Source organism: Nyctereutes procyonoides, unplaced genomic scaffold (genome assembly GCF_905146905.1).
Source record: "Nyctereutes procyonoides isolate TBG_1078 unplaced genomic scaffold, NYPRO_anot_genome, whole genome shotgun sequence".
NCBI classification, from domain to species: Eukaryota; Metazoa; Chordata; class Mammalia; order Carnivora; family Canidae; genus Nyctereutes; species Nyctereutes procyonoides.
In genome coordinates this window covers 2,590,072-2,613,412 of record NW_026575124.1, presented here as the reverse complement: position 1 = coordinate 2,613,412, position 23,341 = coordinate 2,590,072, and the positions used below count along the sequence as shown (strand labels likewise).

The following is a 23,341-nucleotide window of genomic DNA, read 5'->3' as shown; positions in this document are numbered from 1 at the left end:
CTGAAGGGCCATGGCACTCAAACCTGGAGGTCCCAGCACTATAATGCAGCTCCCGGACTTACACTAACAGTCAGATTGGCCCACTGGACTTCTGTTGTCACGATATGGTGGTCCTTCCAGTACTGGAGGGTATGATTGCTTGGATTTTCTGGGACAGTACACCTGCAGCTAAGGGAAGAGAAAAAAAGATTCCTGAAAAAGCAGGCAAATATTCAATGAAACTCTTTCAGCCGTGACTGGGCCAGGGGCTCCATCAGAGTCTGCTCCTTGGCCCACTTCAGACCCCTGAGGTCGGTCCTGTTGCTCGAGGCCCACGCACAAGCCCCAACCACACCCAACCACATCAGCCATTACTAAAGAGAGACAGAGACTAAAGAGAGACAGAGATCAGCATGTAGATCTTGAATTAAATTGAGCCAACAGCCAAGCTTGGCACCTCATGTGCCCAGAATGATCCCTGGTGGTCTCCTGCTTAGTTTCTTTCTCTCAGGCCCTTCCTGTGGAATTCAATCTACAGAGCAAGGAGGACCTGGTCTACCTATCAGCTCTCAACCATCTACTGCAAGCTTGGATATCTCCTGCTCCTGCTCCCTATGCTCCATCACATTCTTGCTTTAAAAATCCAAATTGTGATGCAAGCTCTTCCTGATACTGCATTATTCCTGGTAGTATCCCACCACAGTGGCCTCCTCTTCCATCTAACCAGACCAGATCAGATCAGATTTGTCCTCCTGGCCACCCTGTTGCCTCCCAGTCCCAACATGCTTCATGCTTCAACTGGCTCCGAGGATATACAACTAACATAGCCATTCCCACATACTTTGTATCATCTGTAAATTCAACGAGCATGCCTTCTAAGGATATAGTATGACAAAATTAAAATACAAAAAGATCTCAACAGATTGTAATAGGGGGAAATCATCAAAATGAAAAGTAATAGGGAAAGCTATAAAGTCCTATATTTAGGTACAAAAAAAATTGACTCCAGGTGTATCTGGATGGTGTAGTTGGTTGAGTGTCAGACTATTGGTTTCAGCTCAGGTTGTGATCTCAGGGTTGTGGGATCAAGCCCTATATTAGAGTCCGCACTTGGCATGGAATCTGCTTGGGACTCTCTCACTTTGTCTTTGCCCCCCACCCACACATGCTTACGCACTCACTCGCTCTCTCTCAAATAAATAAATCTTTAAAAAAATCAATTCCAGGGCAGCCCCGGTGACGCAGTGGCTTAGCACCGTCTGCAGCCTAGGGCGTGATCCTGGAGACCCGGGATCGAGTCCCACATCGGGCTCCCTGCATGGAGCCTGCTTCTCCCTCTGCCTGTGTCTCTGCCTCTCTCTGTCTATGAATGAATAAATAAATAAAAAATCTTTTAAAAAATCAATTCTAAAACTTGGAGGCAACAAAAATATCCTTTAGAAGGTGAATGAATGAGCTATAATACACCTAGACAATGGACTATTACTCAGCACTAAAAAGAAACTATCAAGACATTAAAAGACATAATAGACCTTTAAGGAGATAATACTATGTGAACAAAGCCAGTCTGAAAGCATGATTACAACTATATGACATTGTGGAAAAGGCAAAACTATGAAGATGCTAAAAAGATCAGGGGTAGCCAGGGGTTGGAGTGCTGGTGAGGGATGAGGAGGCAGGGCACAGAGGATCTTCAAGGCAGTGAAACTATTCTATGATACTATAATAGTGGATATATCATTATAAATTCATCAAAACCCACAGAACCTATAATACCAAGAATGAACCCTAATGTAAACTATGGACTTTGGGTGATAACGATGTGTCAACGTAAGTGCATTGGTTGCAACAAGCTTACCACTCTAGTATATGGGATGGGGGTAGCAGGGGAGACTGCATGCATGGGAGCAGAGGGCAGATGGGAACTGTCTGTATCTTCTGCTCAATTTTGCTGTGAAGCTAAACTCTTCAAAAATCAATTTCCCAGGGATGGGAAATCAACCACCCAGGGATGCCTGGGTGGTTCAGTCAGTAAGCATCTGCCTTCAGCTCAGGTCATGATCCCGGGGTCCCCCAATTGAGCCTCACAGCAGGCTCCTTGTTTAGTGGGTGCTGGGGGGGGTCTTCTTCTCCCTCTCTCTCTGCCCCTCCCCATGCTCTTGTTCTCTCTCTCTCTCCTGCTCTAATAAATAAAATCTTTTGTAAAATTAATTAAAAATTTAAAAATCAGTTCCACACAAACATAAAATCATTTAAAGAGTTGGAGAGTTCTAGCTTCACAGTTCCAACAGTAGAATGCAACTAAGAAAAAATACCGTCTTGAGCTTCATTAACACAGAATTACAGTATCCAGATCCAAAGTCTACTCAGTCTGGGGCTGCTCACTTTTGTCTGTCTTCTCCCACTAGGGTATAAGCCTCATGAAGATAGATCCTTTGTCTGTCGTGCCCTATGTTTCCATGGCCTAAAACAGTGCCTGGCACATAGTAGGTGCTCAACAAATATTTGTTATATGAATATATAATTTTTTAAAAGGTCAAAGAATGAGCCTTACCCCAATACCAACTGGCAATCCATGAGGCTTTAAAGATCATACTCCCTAATGGCTGTTATTTTGTAATAAAATAATTTCAAAATTAACAAATTTTTAATGAATTCAGACCTTAAAAAGGTTAATAAATGGATAAGTGAAATCTATAGAAGCGTATCCATGGCTAGATGGCACATCAGAAATGTATAGGCAGAAAGGAGGCAATCTGATGTACAGAGCTAAAGCTTGGGACTTTAGCCATAATTTGGAAAATACTATTCCACAGAAGAAATGTCTAATAGGACCAGATGCTCCTAGATGGTTGAAAACACAGCCAAATACTGGGGTTCTTTTCCAATTGATCCAAACTCTATTAAACATGTGAAGACAATAGTCTCTTGGGTTGAAATCCAGATAAGGAAATAGATCTTTAGGAAACAGTAAGAGATCTGTGGATCTCTAAGGAATTATTATTATATCTCTACCTCATTATTCCAAAGAGTAAGTAGCCTGTACATACTTGCAGAGATCTTGGTAACATGCTCCAGGGACTCACAAATCCTCATAAGAAGTTCCTTCCAACAACTAGCTTGAACTCTCCTCGCTCCCTTTGTGGCCTGTTCCTGTTTCATGCCTGAACCGAAAGCCATGCTCTGGAAAGCATCTCTCATGTCGCCTGAGTTTCACTCTTAATCCACCCTCTCTGTCATCACTTCTGACTGTTCTCTTCTGGCACCTCCCCCAGGTCTCCACCTCCCTCTCTGAGCCCTATTTCCCAGTGAGAGGGTCAAGACACTTCCTTATTCCTTGACACAAGCTACAAGTACTGCCTGGTACACTGCATCCAGCCAATAAACTCAGGTCCTCTGCTCAATTAAAAAAAAAAAAAAAAAAAAGACAAGCAGAAAGCATACTTACTAATATAGGCTAAGGTGGTCCAGCTGGCTGTGCATGTGGATGGGGTAGGTCTCTGCCAGGTGAATCAGCTTTTCTATTGCTTCATAGATGAAAATAATGCAAATCAGGGAGGCAAACGCTTCTTCTGTGAAGCGGGTAATGTAACAGACAAGGGAACTGGCATCAGTTGCCACGAGGACAATACACAGGAAGGCGGTCCATAGTCCGATACAAGCTCGCAGGGAGAGGTATGAAAGAGCGTAGTCTCTGAAACAAGACCAAGGCTCATCAGAGAGTATGGATGGATGAATTACGAGAACAACGGTCAAAAATGTGGTAATTCATCTCATAGTACCCATTCCAGTACTTCAACCCAGGTTATCCCTAATTCTGACTGTACTTCACTCCTAAATGCTGCCCAGGGACAGCTGTGACAAGAGATTTGCTCTGCAGGTGGCATTTGCCACGGCAAGGACATGGGGAGCGAGAAGGAAGGAATTGTCCTTCACCCATTTCTGCCGATACTGGCCAACGTGATTCAGATCTTATTCTTGCAGTTAGAAAAAAGGAGCTGGCGCCTAATCCACGTGCTCCTACTTCCAACTCAAAATGAAGAAAAGGTTTTATGGGAAAAGTAGGGAAACAGGGCACTGCCAAGTTCCTACCATCACTAGCAACAATATGAAAGGGGCATGTCAGGTGAAATTAAAAATGGAGTTGAGGGATGCCTGGGTGGCTCAGCGGTTGCGCGTCTGCCTTTGCCTCTGGAATCCCGGGATCGAGTCCCGCATCAGGCTCCTGCACGGAAGCCTGCTTCTCCCTCTGCCTGTGTCTCTACCTCTCTCTCTGTCTCTCATGAATATAAATAAATACAATCTTTAAAAAAAAATGGACTTGAAATGAAAATAGAGGAATCTGAATTAGCTAGGGAAACTTTTTTTAAAGATAAAAAGTAAAGATTTCAATAGTGACTGAAGGACATTGATAAAGCTTGTTAAGACCGAGAGATCTGCTATTTTAGGTACTACCTGGGGGCAGGACAACAGACCTAATGATGTTCTTCCTTCAGGTTTTTATGGTTCAGAGCAATATTTGCCTGCTTATACTTGCCTAGGATCCTGGCATTCAATCCTAACAGCACAATAACACATCCAGTTAGAGTTTTCAGAAAACCAAATGTCTTACTTGCAGAATTTGAATAAAATCTTTTCAAATACAAGCACTGGCCCAGTACTTCCCAGGATGGTGAGAGCCTGTCCCGCAAACAAGGAATAGGCAATCCCAGTCATGGAGGCTCCAAACAAGGATTCAATTGCACTCTGAGGGGGGAAAAGAAATCATCAGAGTCCATAGCCCATCTGTAACCAGTAATGTGGGCTTCTGTTCACTCCTGACTTAGCTCTCTTGTGTGCCCTGACAAGCCATTTGCTTGTATTTCATCTTAGCAAGAGTGAAGTGTACACACTGCCTAATACTCTTGTAAACGGATACTGCTTTGATAATTCAGGTGCCCAAATCCAACCACATAGGAGTCCTTAACTAAGTCCTGTTCTTCAGGGACTCAATTTGGTACTGAAATATACATAGAAAGCTCAACGATACCATTCACACTACGAGCCATTACCCTACATTTCAAATGACATCGGTATATCAGTTTCCACCCTTTGAGCACCAGGTTAACTCAGCTACTGCAATTGATATTCAAGCAGAATAGTCTGTTCTAAAGGGAAAACTGTGTTGCTGCCTGGTATGAAGTCAGAAGATCACAGTAACTCAGTAGAAAGAATCCAATCTCCTCAGTCCTAGCCCAAGGGATTTTCTCCTCAGCGGACTTGGCCGCCAACACAGTATTTTAACTCTTGTCTGGGACCAACAGAAGTGGTTAAAAGTCCTTACTATGCGTCCCTCAGTGGCTTCCCCGAGCAGTCCCCCAAAGGTGATGACAGGTGACATGCAGGCACAGTACAGGAACAGAAAGGAGGCCAAACACTGTAAGCTGAGTGCATCCCGGTAGTCGCTCCAGTACCACGGGGCCTTCCGCTTGATGTCCAACACCAAGCCTCCAAACAGCCTGTGGAAACATGGCAGGTAGGCCTCTAACACGGTCCTTCTTCCATGAAAGTATGTGAACAGCACCCATTTGAAAAGCACTTCAAATGTTTTCCATACTGAAGACATACTTTGGCTCCAATTTGACCCCAAGTTCTTACAAGAGATCTCTCGGGGTCAGGCACAGAATCTATTTGCAATCAAGGGCATGAGTTTGAATGATTATCCCAAGCATGAAAAGAATTAATTTGGGTATGCATACTACCTATTCAATAAGACGTTTCAAAAAACTAACGTGAAATTAAGTAATAGCTTCAAATTCTGAGCTGTTAGGAGGAAGTGTGTGAAATCAATTCAAGGTATTAAAATTGTTAGTTTTAGTATGTGTAAGTCTAGATAAAAAGCCCCATCACATGCACTGTCCTACTCTGAACAACTACCCACCTTCCTGTTGAGAAATTAGCATGATAATTCATTCATGCAGTTGACAAGTAGTAGCAGATACTTCGTGCCAGGCATTGTGCCAGGGACTGGAGAGGCAGCAGTGAGCAAGACAACACAGCCCTTCTCTGCAGGACTAGCAGTCTAGTGCAGGGGATAGACAGTGCTGTGAAGGTGCCACGGCGGCATAGGACAGGGAGGGATATTTCAGCGGAGAAAGGACCAGGAGTCAGGCAGATGAGGCAGAGGGGCTAGTATGGGTACCACCTAGAGGTGAGAGCACATGGCTGATGGAGGTCCGGCTGGAAGAGTCTGAGGAGCCAATGCCAATGGACAAGGATGGAGAAGCTGGGGAAGGCAAGTCACAAAGGGCCTTGTAAACAGTTTTATGGAGTTAGATCTTTATCCTAATGGCATGTCAAGTCACTGAAGGATTGTAAACAGGAATAACATAAACATGCATTCTGGAAGGATCATCCAGCAAGGGTGTAAGGAATGGAATGTCGGACAAGACTGTAGGCAGTGGATTGGGAAGAGAAGTGGATGGACTCAAGGGTTTAATCAGGAGGTAGAATCAACGGGACTTGGTGATGGGACTTCAGGGACCCCTCTCCACTTCCCAAGGATGAAACGGATCAAGAGTGAGATATCCCACACCAAGGAGGGATAGTGTTCTCAAACGGAGTCACTTTTTCTAAGAGTGGAGTCACTGTACCAGAGTGAAAGTTGGTAGGTGAGTCACAAAAAAGAGCCACTCAGTATTCTACAGGACAAATGGCCTGGTCTCTTCTACAAATTAATGGTGTAGAAAAAGAGGAAGGAGAGTTGTCATAGAACGGGATCATAATAACCAAAGGCAATCCCTGATTGGATCCTATGTCAAACAAATGAACTCTAAAAAGCTGTTGCTAAAACAATCACAAAAAGTTGAATACGAGCTGAGCATTAGACAATTTAAAGAACTATTGTTAATTGTGTTAGATTTCTTAATGGCGTGATAGTTGTTTTTTAAAATGGCCTCATCAAACAGATACATACTGAAGTAGTTACAGGTAAAATGACATGATACCGGTGATTTGGTTTAAAATAATCTAGAAAACATAAAAATAAAACAATTAAGTGGGGAGAAATAGATGAAACACGATTGGCAAAGTGTTAATAACTATTGATGGGCTCATGGGGGTTCATTATACCATTCTCTCCTCTTTCTTATGTGTTTGAAACTTTCTATAATAGAATTCTAAAAACAAAAAACAAGCTACTCCTTCATGAAAGGAGTCTTGGCCAGTTCTTTATCTCTGCTTGGGAGCCTGGAGGAGACCCATGAGGCCTGGAACAGGGTATGCCAGGGGAGAAGACCCAGCCAGCTCTCTCTCTCTCCATTTGAATGCCTCCTCTCCTCCAGCCAGATGCAATGAGGCTACAGGTGGACACAGGACAGATGCTATTCTATCTCACCCATTTGCTCTTTTCCTCTGGTTTGGGTGGGTATAGTTGAGATTCACCATTCTTCAATTTATAGCAGTAACATCACAATCTGGGCCTTGGCTTAGGGAAGAGAGGCAAACCTAGCTTTGTTTTTCGTCTATCTGGCTTAGGTAAGGAGCTATCTATACGGTCTAACCTAGAGTGTGAGAATTCCACCTCGGGAACTGGAACCAAGGCTCCAATCTGTAATAAAGTGTCACTATGTTTTGCTTTCCCCTCTAGGTAAATAGGACCTCATAGGCAGTTGTGACTAGTCTGGGGCGAGATACAAGTGTTTCTGGGTCTTTCCCAATAAAGAATCTTGATACCATGTGAATATCACTTAATCATTGATGACCTTCCTTTGAAGGGTGTTATTCTGGGAGAATAATCTTCTGCAGTAATGAACCTCACCCCACGAGGCAACCAGAGATGCTGCCATGACTGCTCAGCCTCTGGATGCAGGAGGCACCTTCAGGGAAGAGTGTCTGTGAGTAACAGACAAAAGATTTATGTGAAATGGATTCATGAGAAGTCAATAGAAAGGAAGGACATCTGTTTGCCTAGCAGTGATTAAAAGGGGGAAAGAAAAGGGGGATCCCTGGGTGGTTCAGCAGTTTAGCGTCTGACTTCAGCCCAGGGCCTGATCCTGGAGTCCCAGGATCGAGTTCCCTGTCGGGCTCCCTGCATGGAGCCTGCTTCTCCCTCTGCCTGTGTCCCTGCCTCTCTCTCTCTCTCTCTCTCTCTCTCTCTCTCTCTCTCTCTCTCTGTCTCTCATAAATAAATAAGATCTTAAAAAAGGTGGGGGGGGGGGTAGAAAAGATCTGAGGCCCTTATCGATCATGTAAGTATAAATTAATAAAATAATTTCTGAATACTGTTTACAGTCACCTTGCTTATACCTTGCTCATGCATAAAAATCCGGCCATAATCGCATATTTACCACAAGATCAGGCACCGATGCTTCTCCCCACATTTGAGACTTCTCTTCCCTTCCAACACTACCTTTGATGTTCAAGTTTTGTGGGGATAGGAAGCACACGGGATACGAATTTAAGCTTGATGTGAGACAGGACTTACCCATGGAGAGGGTCACTAGGCTCTGGAGCACTGAGCTAGGGAGCCCTTCTCTGAGGGCTGTAGGGACAGGACAGCCATCCATTTGTCTGCTGTGCTTTGGAAGAAACCTGTTTGAAGTGGGGGTGGGCGGAGGGGTGGGGGCGGGGTTCATCGAGACAGCAGCTCTTGATTCTTTATTTCATTAACCCTTCCCAAAAGTGGCACCCCCAATAAGGTACATAAATACACCTTGGAAAACCCCTCTCTAGAGTATCCTCCCTGGAATGAAGCTTGTGGCCTAGGAACACTCTAGTCAGACTTTCCTCTTTGTTATGTATGGGAACACATCAGCATCAACATCAGGGAGGTCCCAGATGCTGTCTGAGCCCTGGCATGGCGGGTCAGGCAATACAGAACTCAAGGTACTGTTTTCCACTCATCTCTTGCCCCCCTTCTTAGAGTCTAAATTCCCACATCTTCATATATCTCACCGTCCAACAAGTAGAACATCCTCTGAGTCTCCAAGTTTTGCCCCAGGCTACACAACATAGTAGAAAAAGCAGATTTCTCCACCTCAAAGAAACACAACTAATGGTATGAAGAACTATAAAAACCCAAGCTAACATATTTTAGTCTGTGCAGTCCAGGCAGATCAGAAAGTTCTAGTATGTCCACCTATATGGGCGAGTTTACATTCACTCTTTGAGAGTGATCTCAATACTCTGAGATTGGAGAAGGGGCAAGAGTAGGCACAGCACTATAATCTCTGATCCAGGTATTAAGTCACTTGACCCACAAGGCTACAATGGGAGAAAGGCCATGTGTCTTAAGGTCTTCTACTAAGGGCTCTAAGGAAAATTTTAGGAGCTCAGGAAGAGGAAGTATCTCCCCTACCAAATAGACTGAGGCTCTGAGCCTAGATAACCCTTCCTTTCAGCCTTATGACTCCAGAACTTCGTGACAAGAACTTCCTCAAACCCTATGTGAATTTGTGAGTAAGGGTACTTTGATACTGTGAGTAAGCATGCGATAATGGGCTATATGAAATCCTCTTTGGTGATGTCAGGCACCATTTCTGAGAATCTATAATTGTTGAGATCCAATCTAATGGTCTCCCAAACACTCACATGGAATTGATTATAAATGACCTCCTCAAAAGGCCTGAGACTGGTTTATTCCCATCTGACACCAAAAGAAACCTGAGATCTCATCTAATCTTCTATAGAGAACCTTCTCCTTAAGTATCTGTCCGTAGAATCTTGGCCTAGAAGAGTAGATTGAGGGCGCCTGGGTGGCTCAGTCAGTTAAGCATCTGCCTTCAGCTCAGGTCATGATCCCAGGGACCTGGGATGGAGTCCCACATTGGGCTCCCTGCTCAGCGAGGAGCCTGCTTCTCCCTCTGCCCTTCCCCCCTGCTCACAAGCTCTCTCTCTCTCTTAAATAAATAAAATCTTTAAAAAAAAAAAAAAGAGGAGTAGATTGACTATTCTGAGACACACACATACCTAAAATACTACCTATATTCCTACCCTAGAGGAGCTCCTAGAGGAGCTTCTTAACTTAATCATTCCATATTTATCTGTATTTAGTCCACTGATGCTACAGAACAGGGATCATTTTATAAGTATTCATTCATAAACTCATCAGATTAAGTGCCTACTCTGTGCAGGGCACCGTGCTGGGTGCTAGGAATATAATGGGCACCCCGCGCCTTATGGAGCAAATGTTCTAGCAGGAAGACAAGTCAAGCAATAATAATGAAGAATGAGAAGGGCTTTAATGGGGGTGGGGGTAGGAGGAGGGCAGCAGACAAGTGAAGGCAGAGCTCAGAGCTGTGACACCACAGCAGGAATACCCAACCTCATCTATAAAGTCTTAGGAGGCTTTCCAAAGGAAGTGACACCTAAGCTGAGACAAAGGATGAGTAGTAGTTAGCTGGGAGATGAGGAAGGGGGCAACTGTTCAAAGCAAGGAACAATGTGTAGAAAGAACTGGAGGGGAGACAGACAGTGGTAGGTGGTTTGAGAAACTTGAATGAATGAATACAGTATCTGATACTATTATAGTCGGTGGTTCCATTTGGAAAGTCATTCCCAGCCAGTATACTACAGAGAAGAGTGAAAGCAAAGAGTAGGACTCATTCCTTTGCACACCTTCAGCCCAGTAAGCAGTATGAGCCGTGAAACATCCCCAAACTTACCGCCCGGTGCGCTGAAGCTCTGGCCCGCTGTGGCCCCCATGTGGTGCCGGTTCTATGTGACAAACATTTCCGTTTGGAACTCCAGGCATTTTCCTTTTCTCCTTTTAACAAAAGACCACAAAAATGAGGAAAGCCAGCCATCTATTCCGTCCTGCCTGCTAACAGCAGCGAGTGGTAAGAAGATAATCCAAAAACAGCCCCCAAATACCCAATTTTTGGAGTTTTTGTCTGTAGTTTTCAAAAGCATTTACTGAGCTGGGACAGTTCATTGACTTTGCTGAAAAATGACAACAACATATAATTTCTCCCCTTCTCCTAACTCTTTGTCCAGAAGCAGAAATATGGCATCAGGTATGACCCAAGTTCCTGCTTCAAATCTCCCTCTGTGTAATCTTACTTGACCTTAAAACTTTGAAGATAGTTTTATTTATTTGTGAAATTAAGGGTAAAAATACCAGCCTGGGGATGTTGCTGGCAAGGCTGAGTTAGTGCTTGTAAAGCACCAGGCCTGGTGGCTGGTATACAAAAGCTCCTTTCCCACCTTTAGCCTGTCCAAAAGTATGGGGACTCTACTTGCTCTCTCTCTCTGCAACTTGCTGTTTTCATTGCACGGCTTCATTTGCAATATACTCCCAAGAAATGTCCTTCCCTCCCCTCTCTGCCATTCCACATCAAATCTTCAAAAACCACTTTAAATTTATCCCAGAGTAATCCTGATTGGTTGCATCACACCTGAGCTGATATGTAATGGTATAGTTATTTTTTATAACTGTTCTGTTTTTCTAGGTGCCCCAAACAGGGCCGTGTCTTGATTTACTTAGTATATACCCACATGGTCTTTGCTTTGTCCATGATGGGTACTCAAGAAGCAGCACTATGCTACCATTGGCTAATGTGTATACATTACCTGGGAAGGGACGTTCTTGGGTGGCTCAATTCTAATGGAGGGGTCCCACTCCCCCGGAGGGAGCACTGTGACCTGATCTAGGAACTCATCAATCCCCGCCAGAAGATCATCTCGCTCTTTCGCCTTATATGCCACATCATGAAAAATCTACAGAGAAGAAAAAACCCTCAGAAAATAACTTCACTTAAGACAATCACCAAAGAATACGGTGAAGGACAGATAAACCTCATGATTTTTATCTCTGTCATGGAGATCTGAAAATTTTTTTAAAAATTTAAAAATGCAAAGATAAAAGAATTTAAAAATGAACCTGAAGATGAGATGGGACAAAGAGAACTAGATATATGGGGATCCCTGGGTGGCTCAGAGGTTTAGCTCCTGCCTTCAGCCCAGGGCGTGATCCTGAAGTCCCGGGATCGAATCCCACATCGGGCTCCCTGCACAGATCCTGCTTCTCCCTCTGCCTGTGTCTCTGCCTCTCTCTCTGTCTCTCATGAATAAATAAATAAAATCTTAAAAAAAAAAAAGAACTAGATATATGTATGTGAGTATAAGAAGAGCTAACACTCGGGATATCTGGGTGGCTCAGTGGTTGAGCATCTGCCTTTGAGTCCTTCATCGGGCTCTCCAAGGGGAGTCTGCTTCTCCCTCTGCCTCTCTCTGTGTCTCTCACGAATAAATAAATTAATAAAGTTAAAAATTTTTTAATTTTAAAAAAGAAGAGCTAAGATTCTAACATTGTGTCATTGTCATGGAACAAAAAGCAAAATGCATGGGAAAATTTCCTGATCACAATGGTTGGAAAAACCAACAAAGGTCATCCTCTAAAATAAGCTTCCCAGTCAAAGAGAGATGATAAAACACAACCCCCATCTCCCTGTACCTACTACAACACATGCCTTAAAAACTCTACATTACAGGGGATCCCTGGGTGGCGCAACAGTTTGGCACCTGCCTTTGGCCCAGGGTGCGATCCTGGAGACCCGGGATCGAGTCCCACGTCAGGCTCCTGGTGCATGGAGCCTGCTTCTCCCTCTGCCTGTGTCTCTGCCTCTCTCTCTCTCTCTCTCTCTGTGTGACTATCATAAATAAATTAAAAAAAAAAAAACCTCTACATTACAGTTTACATGAGCAGTGCAGGCCTCACGAGGGTATGTAGTGGGGATTTAGCACCATCGTAGCCAAAATGTCCGGTTGCCTTGGGACACTCACATTACAGTGTCCAAGCTCCTACTCCTAACTCTTACACAAACTGGTCCTGTTTACATGGAATAAGAGAGAAGTTTATTTATGTAAATAGCTTTTATGCATGTAATTAACCATCCTCTCTAGAAAGTCATCAGCCTTAGTATCTTTCTCTCTAGGTATCCCAATTGGCAATAATAATTTTCCCAGAAAAGGATTCCTCTGCATCCTTGATTACTCCAAAAGGGAGAGATGACATAGGAAGAAATACCCCCAGAAGGTTTGGTCCTCCCAACAAAAGGCATTCGGAGAAGTGACCCGAACTGCTTCCCAAAAGATAATTACTCAGAATGGAAATTATTTTATCTCCAACAAATAACACAGGGCCTGGAACAGAGTAAATACTCAATAAATATCTGCAGCATGAATGAAAAGCCAAAGTGACACATACCTCATCTGTCATGATGGTAGCCATGGATCTGCCAATCTCATGATATTGCTGACCTTTCCCTACTGGACCCAATAGGATAAACAAAAATCTGGCAACACATATAGAGAATGAAATTATAAATTATGTAAGTAAACATAAAGAAGTAGCATCTTATTCCTCTCCAAATAACAAAACATTTCTCTTTCCCATCAAAGAGAAATCACCGTTGTAACTTCAATAAGAGGAGGGACGCCTGGGTGGCTCAGCAGTGGAGCGCCTGCCTTTGGCTCAGGGCATGATCCTGGAATCCCGGGATCGAGTCCTACATCAGGCTCCCTGCATGGAGCCTGCTTCTCCCTCTGTCTGTGTCTCTGCCTCTTTCTCTGTGCGTCTCTCATGAATAAATAAATAAAATCTTAAAAAAAAAAAAGACTTCAATAAAAGGAGACAGGCTAATGATGGAGCAAAAGAAGTTGCCTTGACCTAAGAACTCCACTATGAGCACTGGAAGCTTTTTGTATGACTCCATTTAATAATATGGTTATAAAATTCTTAGGGTTTCCATAGACACATTCCTTGCTATAGAAAAAAAAATGTGTTTTTCAAAACATGCCATTGTAGTGCAAATTCAAAGCTTTCTGCATCTCATTCATTGCTCTAATAAGAAAATGATGGGGAGAGGGGAGGGATAAGGAAGTAGAAATGATCAAGTCCTATAGAGGAGTCTAAATTGTATTCTGGACATCTGAATACTCTGTAATTAATGGGGCTCTGAATCACCTGAGTCACCATCTCCAGAGTGCCTGAATAGCCTTTTGAACAAATGTGGACATATTTGCAAACCATACACATCCTGCCAGAACCGGGGAAAGAGACATCAATACCTTTGCTCAGAGACATTTCCCTGGGACACGGCTCTGTAGAACTGGGAGAGTAAGACTCAGGCTTCCCATCATAACAAGTGATTAGCCCGTGCTATGCCCTTGGATGCTCTTCAGTTCTCCATTCCCAGGGCTGTAGGTACTCTATAGTCATAGCCTTAAAAGTCTTAGAATCCTTCTGCATGGAGATTAATCAAATATAACCCCAGTAAGATCACAGCTGAATTTTAAACAGCGTTCCCCAATTAATCCTAAATTTTGGCATTCACTGGTTTCTTCCATCAGAGCTCCCACAAATCTGTACATTTAGACTAAAATGCCTTGCGTTTTGCTGTCCTTGTCTTTACCTTGTTGGGATGGGCACTTCTGTGAGGCCAGAGAGAAGAACAGCTGGAGACAGCCTCACAAAGGCAACAATGGGGCGGTCCAAACTATCCACCTCTCCAACCAGGACATTTGAGGCCTCTGCCCCAGTGGGAATTTTTTTCATGAAATGAAGATCCACCTGAAAGTCCAAAAGAACCCTCTGACAACTTGGGAGCAACCTCAAACATCAATCACCCTCTCATACCTTACATTCAACTGTCATGTTTATGATTTAACAAATGTTTTCTCATACTATTTCATTTAACCCTTACAATGACTCTATAGAGTGGATAAAACAGGTCTTACTAGACTCATTTTTTATTTTAAAAAATGAAGCAGCTGAGACCCAGAGAGGCGAAGTTGACTTGCCCAATAGAGCTTTTGGGAGAGAGAACTTAAATCCAGGTGTTCTGATTTGAATCCCATTACATCAAACTCTCCCAAAGATGGTTTTTGAAGCTCTAGGTCAAATTTTTTTCCATTTTAAAACACTTGAATGGTTTGTCAGAGGTTTTGGCTTTTCTAAATAAAACAGGGAGTCTTGCAAGCAGAGAAGTGACATGACACCATCTGTGTTTTAGATAGTGTCAAGGATGGGCCAGGGCAGTGAAAGGCTGGAGGCGGGGAGACTGAGGCTTAAACCAGCAGCTACAGTGAGGCACAGCCACTGCACAAGGCCTTGGATACCCAAGTCACAGACCACCAAGTAGTTTTAGGAGATAAGAGCAAAAATACTGTTTCAGCAAAACCCTTGGAGGTAAGAAGGAGCTGCTGAAGAGCAAGTACCCCAAAAAATTCTGGAAAAATCAGGAGGTCTGTGTCAGTGAGGATCACCAGGGGCTACTCCCAGTTCCAGCACGTCGCATCTGGTGGAACAAATGGAGTTGGCCCCATCCAGGCTGGGGTGAAAGGGAGGAGACCTGAGTGGGAGCCTCCTTTCCTGCAGAAGGGGTTCTGAGCTTAGACAAAGGCTGCTGAAATGCCAAAGCTTACCCGGCTTCTAGCAATTGGGCTCCCAGTCCCACTACAGATGCGCTCAGGCCTATAAGCTAAGTTCCTATGTCTCTGCTCACCTTGCTTAAATCCACGGGACTGTGTTCATAATTCACTCCATTTTTTACTTCAAGACTTGTAGTAGGAACAGACTGAGGAGATACAGTTTGACCTATTCGGAGAAAACAATTGCCTGAGTCTCTGCCCTTTTCATCCTTTTGCCACACCCCATCCATCACTGGTTGGCTATGGCCGTGTCTCCTGAGAGGCCCACAGAAGAGGTACACAGAAGACGTTCAGATGACTATGAAGCTAAGACCCACACATACGTATCTCCTCACCCACCAGTTAGTGGTAAAGGGAGGAGAGAAGTCTCACTCCTTCTGCACCTTCTTCCTGAACATATTTGTGATTCTCTTTACTTCCTCTATTAAGGTAGTAATTCTCAACCAGGAGTGCACATCAGAGACTCCTTTGGAAAGCTTTTCAAATATGTAGATTCCCAGGCATATCCCCTGCACATTGTGATTCAGTGAATGTGGGGACAGGGAGACAAATAGATTGGGCCCTCCCTGGCCACAGAACAGGAAACCAATCAGCAACTGAAATTCACAGAGTGTTTGTAATCCATCACGGACCTGGTGAAGGGATTTACATGGATTACCATATTGAAGCCTCACAATAAACTTATGGGGTAGATGCTATTATTATCCTTATTTTACAGAAGGGAGAGTGAGACTTAAAGAGATTTAGGAGGTTGCCCAAGGTCACATACTTTGCAAGTAGTGAAGCCTGAATCTGAAGCATAAGAGTCTGACTTAAGAACCGACACTAGTGTATTTTGTGTTTCTAATCTAAGATCTGCCGGAGATCTGAGGCATGCATCTCTAGTGCCACAACAGATAGACGCTCATCAGTCCCAGCCCTCCAACTTGCTCCTGGAAGTGAGTACGGAAGCATATTAGACAAGTATAGCCTGTACCCTCTAGTAACTTAGCATCTCCAACTAGTTCCTAAATGCCTGATTAATAAGATTATTAATGGTAATAATCTTACCATTTTTATCCATTGAGTGTGGATCAGACTGCTTCTTGCCAACCTCAGCAAAGGAGCGAACAATGGGAATGAGGTTATTCCTCTTTTTTTCATTCTGATGGTGATGCTTTTTGAGCAGGGCTTCTCGTACTTTAACCCTCATGCTGTCATTCAGGTCACTGAACAGTTCTTGCTGGTCCAGTATCAGGTCTGGAAAGCAGGTGCAAACAGGAACACTCAAACTGACAGTCAATGAACCCAAAGAGGCCAGCATCTGGTGGGGTGAGGGATGAGAGGCAAGGAGAAGGGGAAGGAGTCCTACCAGGGTCATTGAGGTAAGCTTATGCTTTAGTGTCCATAAAGAGTTATTTGATGACAGCAACTGTGACAAGTTATACTTGGTTCATGTAATAAATCATTATTATTATAAACTATCAAGCACTTACCATGTGCTAGAACTGTACTATGAACTTTGCATAGATCATCCAATCTCATCCTAATAAAAACTCTGAGAAGTAGGTGATATTGTAACAATCTGTACAGATCAGGAAACAGGCCCAAACATTACAAAATTCCCCAAGATCTCACATTTAATAAGTTGCAGAGCTGGGGTTCAAATTCTAGACTGTCTGACTCAAAAGCCCACATTAATACCCACTTTGTTCTGTTATCTGCCAAAGTTCCTCTATATTCCCTTCCTCCGAGATTTCAACATTGCTTTGTTTGTCAAGAGGAACAGTAACTGTAGAACACTCCAAATGACAATTTGAAGGTGGAACCTACATGTATGATTAAGTTAATAAGCACCCCAAGCGATTGCCACCAAGCACCAACCTTTAATTTATCAAGCCCAGAGCAATAGAAGGGGAAAAAATATCCCAATACCTGCTACTGAGTAGGAGTCCTAGGTGTAAAGGCCCTCATTCTATCCCACTTATACCACTTTCTGTGTGATCTTGGGAAAGTCACATAAGCTTTCCATACCTCAGTTTCCCCATCTATAGTGTAGAGCTAATATTATCAACTATCCTCAAAGCTTGTTATGGAAAATTAATACAAAATTAATACGAGGTGCTGATTCACAGGTGATACTTCATCCTGTTGACCTTCCTTATCACTAACACAAATATATCAGGAACTATATAGCAATTATACTTCAATCCTACACACATATCCCCAAGCCTCCCAAAATCTTTAACCTATTCTCAACCCCAACTCCATCCATGACTACCCAAGAACTAGAAGCAACAAATAAAGAAAATCTATTTTGAATATTCAAGCTGAAGATCCATGGTTTCTCTATCTTTAACCTTCATATTGATTGGTTCATTACTCTCATATTGTAAATATGCTTCAGGATCCTACATCTCAAAAGAAAATTTAAAAAGAAGAAAAAGAATGTCCATCCCAGGTCCCCCTTTATTACCTCTTTCTCTTGTCACTTAAAGTTCTCAAAAGAAAAATTTCTTAGTCCCCTGCAATTTGCTACCTCAATGAAACTGCTTTTGATAAAATCATCAATAACTTTCCAGTTGCTAAATCTGATGGATATTTACCTGACCTTTCTGCAGCACCTAACACTGATGATTGAAACTCTCTCTTCTCTTAGCCTTTGTAATAGGTTGAATGGTGCCCCCTCCAAAAGATACATCTATGTATACTAACCCCCCAGAACCTGCGACTGATCTTATTTGTTAAGAGGGTCTTTGCATACGTAATAAAGTTAAGGATCTCAAGATAAGATCATCTTGGATGATACTGACAAATATCTTCTCAAGAGAAACACAAATGAAAAGTCCACCTGAAGACAGACGCAGATTGGGTTACGCATTCATGAGAAGGAACACCTAGAGCCACCAGAAGCTGGAATAACTTTACCCTAGAACCTTCAGAGGTGACCTAGGATCTCATCAGAGCTGACCCCTCCCCTGCTTTCCCAAGTGATCCCAGAGAGACAGAAATACTTGGATACTTGAAGAAAAGTTTGTGAAGAAATCTTTATTTAACCTGCCAAGCCAAACAGAGCCAACCTAAGGGAAAAATCCTCACGTGCACCCACGTGCTTCTCAAACGCCATTCCCAAAATGCAGTAACAACACTCAACCACATCAGGAAACCCCATCAGATATCACCCTGCACATCCTACTGAAGACATCAGGGGACTTTGGCTCAATTTCTTACATGTCTTCCCTAGGTGCCATCTTTTTATGGTCAATTCTTTTTTTTTTTTAAGATTTTATTTATTTATTTGATAGAGACAGCACAAGCAGGGGAGGAAGTGGCAGAGGGAGAGGGAGAAAGACAGACTCCCTGCTGAGTACAGAGCTCAATGTTGGGTTTGATCCCAGGACCCCAAGATCATGACCTGAGCCGGTTAGATGTTTGGTCATTTCATTTTTGACAAGGGCACCAGTACCACTCAGTGGTAGAAGGAATAGTCTTCAATAAGATGGTCTTAGGACAACTGGCTACCCAATTACAAAAGAACGAAGTTGGACTCCTACACTACACCGTATATAAAATTTTACTCAAAATGAATCAAAGGCCTAACCATAACACCTACCATGTCTAAAAAAACCTTTAACACCTTTTTCTCTGCACAATTCCCAGTTGTCCCTTTCTCTAAGTACGACCAAGACATATCTCTGTGGTTGCACTTATTTGAATTGTCCCATGACTATTTTCCCCGCTAGAAGGTAAGTTTCTTGAGGGTAGGAACTGTATCTTATCTTTATTCTCTGTGCTTATTAGCACATTATCAAGCATAAATAGATACAGACTAAATGTGTGCTAAATGAACAGGCAAATGGAAGAGTGAAACTCTATTTCACATAATAAGGCTGTGAAATGGTAGTTTCTTAGTTTAAAACCTATCCCTTCAGGGGTGCCTGTGTGCTTCAGTGGTTGACCCTTTGGCTCAGGTCATGATCCTGGGATTCTGGGATTGAGTCCTACATTGGGCTCCCCACAGGGAGCCTGCTTCTCCCTCTGCCTATGTCTCTGCCTCTCTCTGTCTCTCATTAATAAATAAATAAATCTAAAAAAAAAAAAATCCCTCCAGCTGAAGACATTGAGGTCGAGAAGGTTCAATGACTGACCTGAGGACACACAGCTACTTTATTCCTTTCTCCATACTCTTCTTAATTTACACAGACACTCCTCTGTTCTCCCTCACCTAATCTTACCTGAAATTTCTTCTATGCTATTTGCACGCATATCCAGAAGGACTGTTCCATTAATAAGGCAGCTCCTTAGCTCAAAGAGACTATGCAGTGAAAGGGTTGCCACATAAGGCTTGCTCCAGCGTTCACCCCCATCCTCAACATCTTCTTCAAATTTCAGCCACCTGAAAGCATTAATAACAACTGGATGCCAAAGACTGATAATGAGGAGTTTTCACAAGAGAATTTTTAATGTAAGCCACAATGAAGATACCTGAATAATTATATCAAACATTATAATTTAATCTGTATATTCAGGGTACATTGATAGGTGAAAAAAGGTTATAAAACAGCCCAAACTTGAGTACAATTTGATCCCATTTCTATTTAAAGAAATTTTAAAAATGCAAACACACATGTATAAAGTGCCAAATGCTATATTCCTCATTATCCTTGAGGTAGTAGATTTATACATAATTTTCATCTTCCTTTTGCTTATCTTTGTTTTCTAATTTCATATAATGAGCATATATTACTTGTGCAATTAAAAAGATAGATCTAATCTATATTGTTTGGATAGATTAATAAAATGATAATATTTTTCTTTTTGAAAAAGCCTCTGTGTGACCTTTACAAGTTGGCAAAGACAGAATAACAAGACTAATTAATTGCCTTTTCACTTGGTATCAGGGTGATTGGCTTGCTTAATCCTCTCCACCCGTGGAGGATATAGCAAGGATCCAGGAAGAGCTGTTCCAGTGAGAGCTGGAGCCACACTCTGCTAGTTACCCACCTTGCCTTCTTCCCTGAAGCTCAGGCATGCTGACTTTATATCACTCATGGGGCTCACTGATCAATTATGAGAGGAGCCTAGACATGGCCCTGGTGAATCCGAGGGCTCTTCTGGGGTTTGAACCTCAGGCAAAGCATGAGCTGTAGAGGCTCACTCTACAGCTACCCCAGGAAGCCTGCTGTCAGGCCAGCTATAAATTCCCACAGGTCTCCATGAGGTTGGGCTATCCCCATAAGACGTCTCAAAAATTATGAAACTTCTAGTGACTCAAAATCCAAATGAATTAAAACACTATCATTCACCTGCAGAAAAGTCTTCACCTATGCTATGTTTGCTGGGGTAGGTCCAAACCAAGGTGGCCCATCAGGCATCTTCTAAATTAGATTGGGGAATATAAAAAATAGTGAAAGGGAATAAAGGGAAAGGACAGAAAATGAGTGAAAATATCAGTGAGGGTGACAAGACATGAGAGACACCTAACTCTGGGAAATGAACAATAGGTAGTGGAAGGGGAAGTGGGTGGGGGGGTTGATGTGACTGGGTGACAGGCACTGAAGGGCGCACTTGGCGGGATGAGCACTGGGTGTTATGCTATATGTTGGCAAATTGAGCTCCAATAAAAATAATTTTAAAAATTTTTTAAAAAATCAGACCTATAATATCAAGATAGCCCATGAACAATTCTGGGCCCTAAATAAATGACAAGACTCCCTAAAGGTTCTGTGTTTCTGTCACCAATCCCAGGCTCAAGGTCAATTGGTATTGGTATCACCAGAGACATCACAAAGAGGCCAAAATCAAGACTTCCCATAGAAGATTCTGGAGCATCAGTCCCTATGTCAGCCATCACTTCTCCCACGAAGAAATAAAAGGCAAGCAGACCTGTCACTTGCTAAAAGGTATACGTTTGCCTACCCAAGCAAATCGTGAATCAGGATATTTTAGGGCCTTACCTAGCTGTCTCCTTCCACTCAGCATCTTCTCCCTCTTTCATACAGATCTCATCCAGCTCTGTGAACAGCTCATGTGGCACATGCTCTTCATCTTCCTCAGTGCCAAGAATGAACTGAACACGCTGAGATGGTGTATCTAGAAAATCAACCACAGAGAAAGGTCTGCTCCTAGCCTCAACTTAGAACAGAAATAGCATTCTGCTATACTTAGCACACCTGGAGGCCTTATAACTTCAGGAACAAAAAACCATCCTAAATGTAAATCAAAAAGATTTATTTATTCTTACCCACCCCCCACCAAAACACTATTCTATGGAAGCAGTTAATGGAAGGAAAAAATGATGAATTAAGACCACTTGAGGAAAATCCACAACTGGATATCTGATTAAGTTGATCAAAAAGAATGTTTACTTTTCTGGCAAATGACTTCATTCACCTCTATGGTAATCGATTTGGGAGGCCTGAACTATGAGTTTTTCAGGAAGATATTTGATTCTTGGAGGCATTTCTTCTTCTGGGAAGCAAGCTCCAAAAACTCTGCAAAAGGGCTAGAGAATCAAGACCACCTACTTGATGTCCACCACACGTTCCCTCAGCCTCACCAAGGTCCCAGCCATGGACCCCCCCCCCCTTCCTCCTGAGAATGTTACCATGGGCCAGGGCCTCCGGGCCTTCCTCTCCTTGGCTGGCTCCTTTGCCTCGCCCTCGTCTGCGGTGCTTTTGGCCATGGGTTCGGTGATGGCGATGGCTCTGCCGGCCCAGTGGCATCCGAACCCCCACATACAAAGTTCTATGACCTGGAACAAAGCAGAAGGTCTGTGCAGTAAATGCCTTTATTTTTTATTTTATTTTATTTTATTTTATTTATTTTATTTTATTTTAAGCCTTTATTTATTTATTTTTAGTAATCTCTATACCCAATGTGGGACCTAACTCATGATCCTGAGATTGAGTCTTATACTCTCCCAACTGAGCCAGCCAGGCACCCCAGAGAATGCCTTTCTAAAAGGAAGTAAGCATATTTAAGAGAGAAAAAAATCATAGTTCTCTGGCTGGGTCACAACTCTGCAATGGCAAAACTTCAAAGACTTCAGGACCAAAGACATGGAGATCTTGGAGCTGACGCCCTCCTTCACCCTGCATGTGGCTGCAAACCTCACAGGAGTGTTAAAATCAAAGGAAATAATGTGTGTGAACTTGATTTGCAAGCCCTAAAAGCCAACAAGGATTCTAGTTGCTGTTATGGCAATTTGAGCAATTGGAAAAAAGTAATACATTCACTGTGCCAACTGTAGCAAGTCAAGGCAGGGAGGCAGTTTGGAGAACTGACTAAATACTCAAGTCAACCTGCCTGGGTCTGAAACTTGACTTCATCATTCGCTAACCATGTGACCTTAAGTAAGTTAGCTAATCTCTCTCAGTCTTTAAAAATAATACTAAAAGCTTAGTATTTAAACTCAGAGGGTTTTCATGAGCAGCACATAAGATGATGTATACAAAATGCTTAACCAATGTCTTGAATAACTTTTAGCAGCCACTACTTTCTAGGAACAGTTTCTACTACCCTTCTTTCTGCCCTGTAGAATGCACAATCTAGAATAGTAGTGAGAGACTAGTGTCACAAATCATAAGAAGCATGAGTCTGGGGTTACAGGGAGAGATAGTAAGTGTTGTACAAAAAGAGAAGAATGTGGGAAAATAAGTGATCCAAGAGTGTTGCTGTTCAATTCCTCCTTTTTCACTCATTTGTTCCTTCTATAAGCCTTATTTTGTTCTGCTCATGACTGCCAGGATTCTCTCTCACTTCCACCTGGCTTCCCTTGCCTTGCTGCCAGCCTGAAGCCCTGAACCAGTAGCTTCCAGAATGCTACCACCCCGAACAACTGAGCTTTAGTCTTCCCCCATTGCTGCCCAGTTACTGCTGCTAGCACCCTAGATCTCAGGCTGACTCCCCGTTTCTGCCACCACAGAAGTATTCCAGTCTTCAGCTGCTGTCCTCAAACCCCCAACCCTGA

At 43.0% G+C, this 23,341-nt stretch overlaps 1 protein-coding gene across 2 annotated transcripts in view; it reads right to left on the bottom strand.

Annotated features, from left to right (window-relative positions):
* Window positions 1-23,341, bottom strand: part of SLC4A8 (solute carrier family 4 member 8) — a 74,835-nt gene that overhangs the window by 29,828 nt on the left and 21,666 nt on the right. For both annotated transcript variants that reach the window (XM_055337160.1, XM_055337161.1), the window contains exons 3-15: window positions 21,977-22,123; window positions 21,327-21,462; window positions 19,605-19,765; window positions 16,441-16,629; window positions 15,465-15,556; window positions 14,373-14,530; window positions 13,166-13,253; window positions 11,530-11,676; window positions 10,623-10,723; window positions 5,303-5,477; window positions 4,592-4,725; window positions 3,428-3,673; window positions 63-168 (exon numbers count right to left, since the gene is read on the bottom strand). In XM_055337160.1, the coding sequence (XP_055193135.1) occupies window positions 63-168; window positions 3,428-3,673; window positions 4,592-4,725; window positions 5,303-5,477; window positions 10,623-10,723; window positions 11,530-11,676; window positions 13,166-13,253; window positions 14,373-14,530; window positions 15,465-15,556; window positions 16,441-16,629; window positions 19,605-19,765; window positions 21,327-21,462; window positions 21,977-22,123 (1,880 nt within the window). The remainder of the gene's footprint in view (window positions 1-62; window positions 169-3,427; window positions 3,674-4,591; window positions 4,726-5,302; window positions 5,478-10,622; window positions 10,724-11,529; window positions 11,677-13,165; window positions 13,254-14,372; window positions 14,531-15,464; window positions 15,557-16,440; window positions 16,630-19,604; window positions 19,766-21,326; window positions 21,463-21,976; window positions 22,124-23,341) is intronic.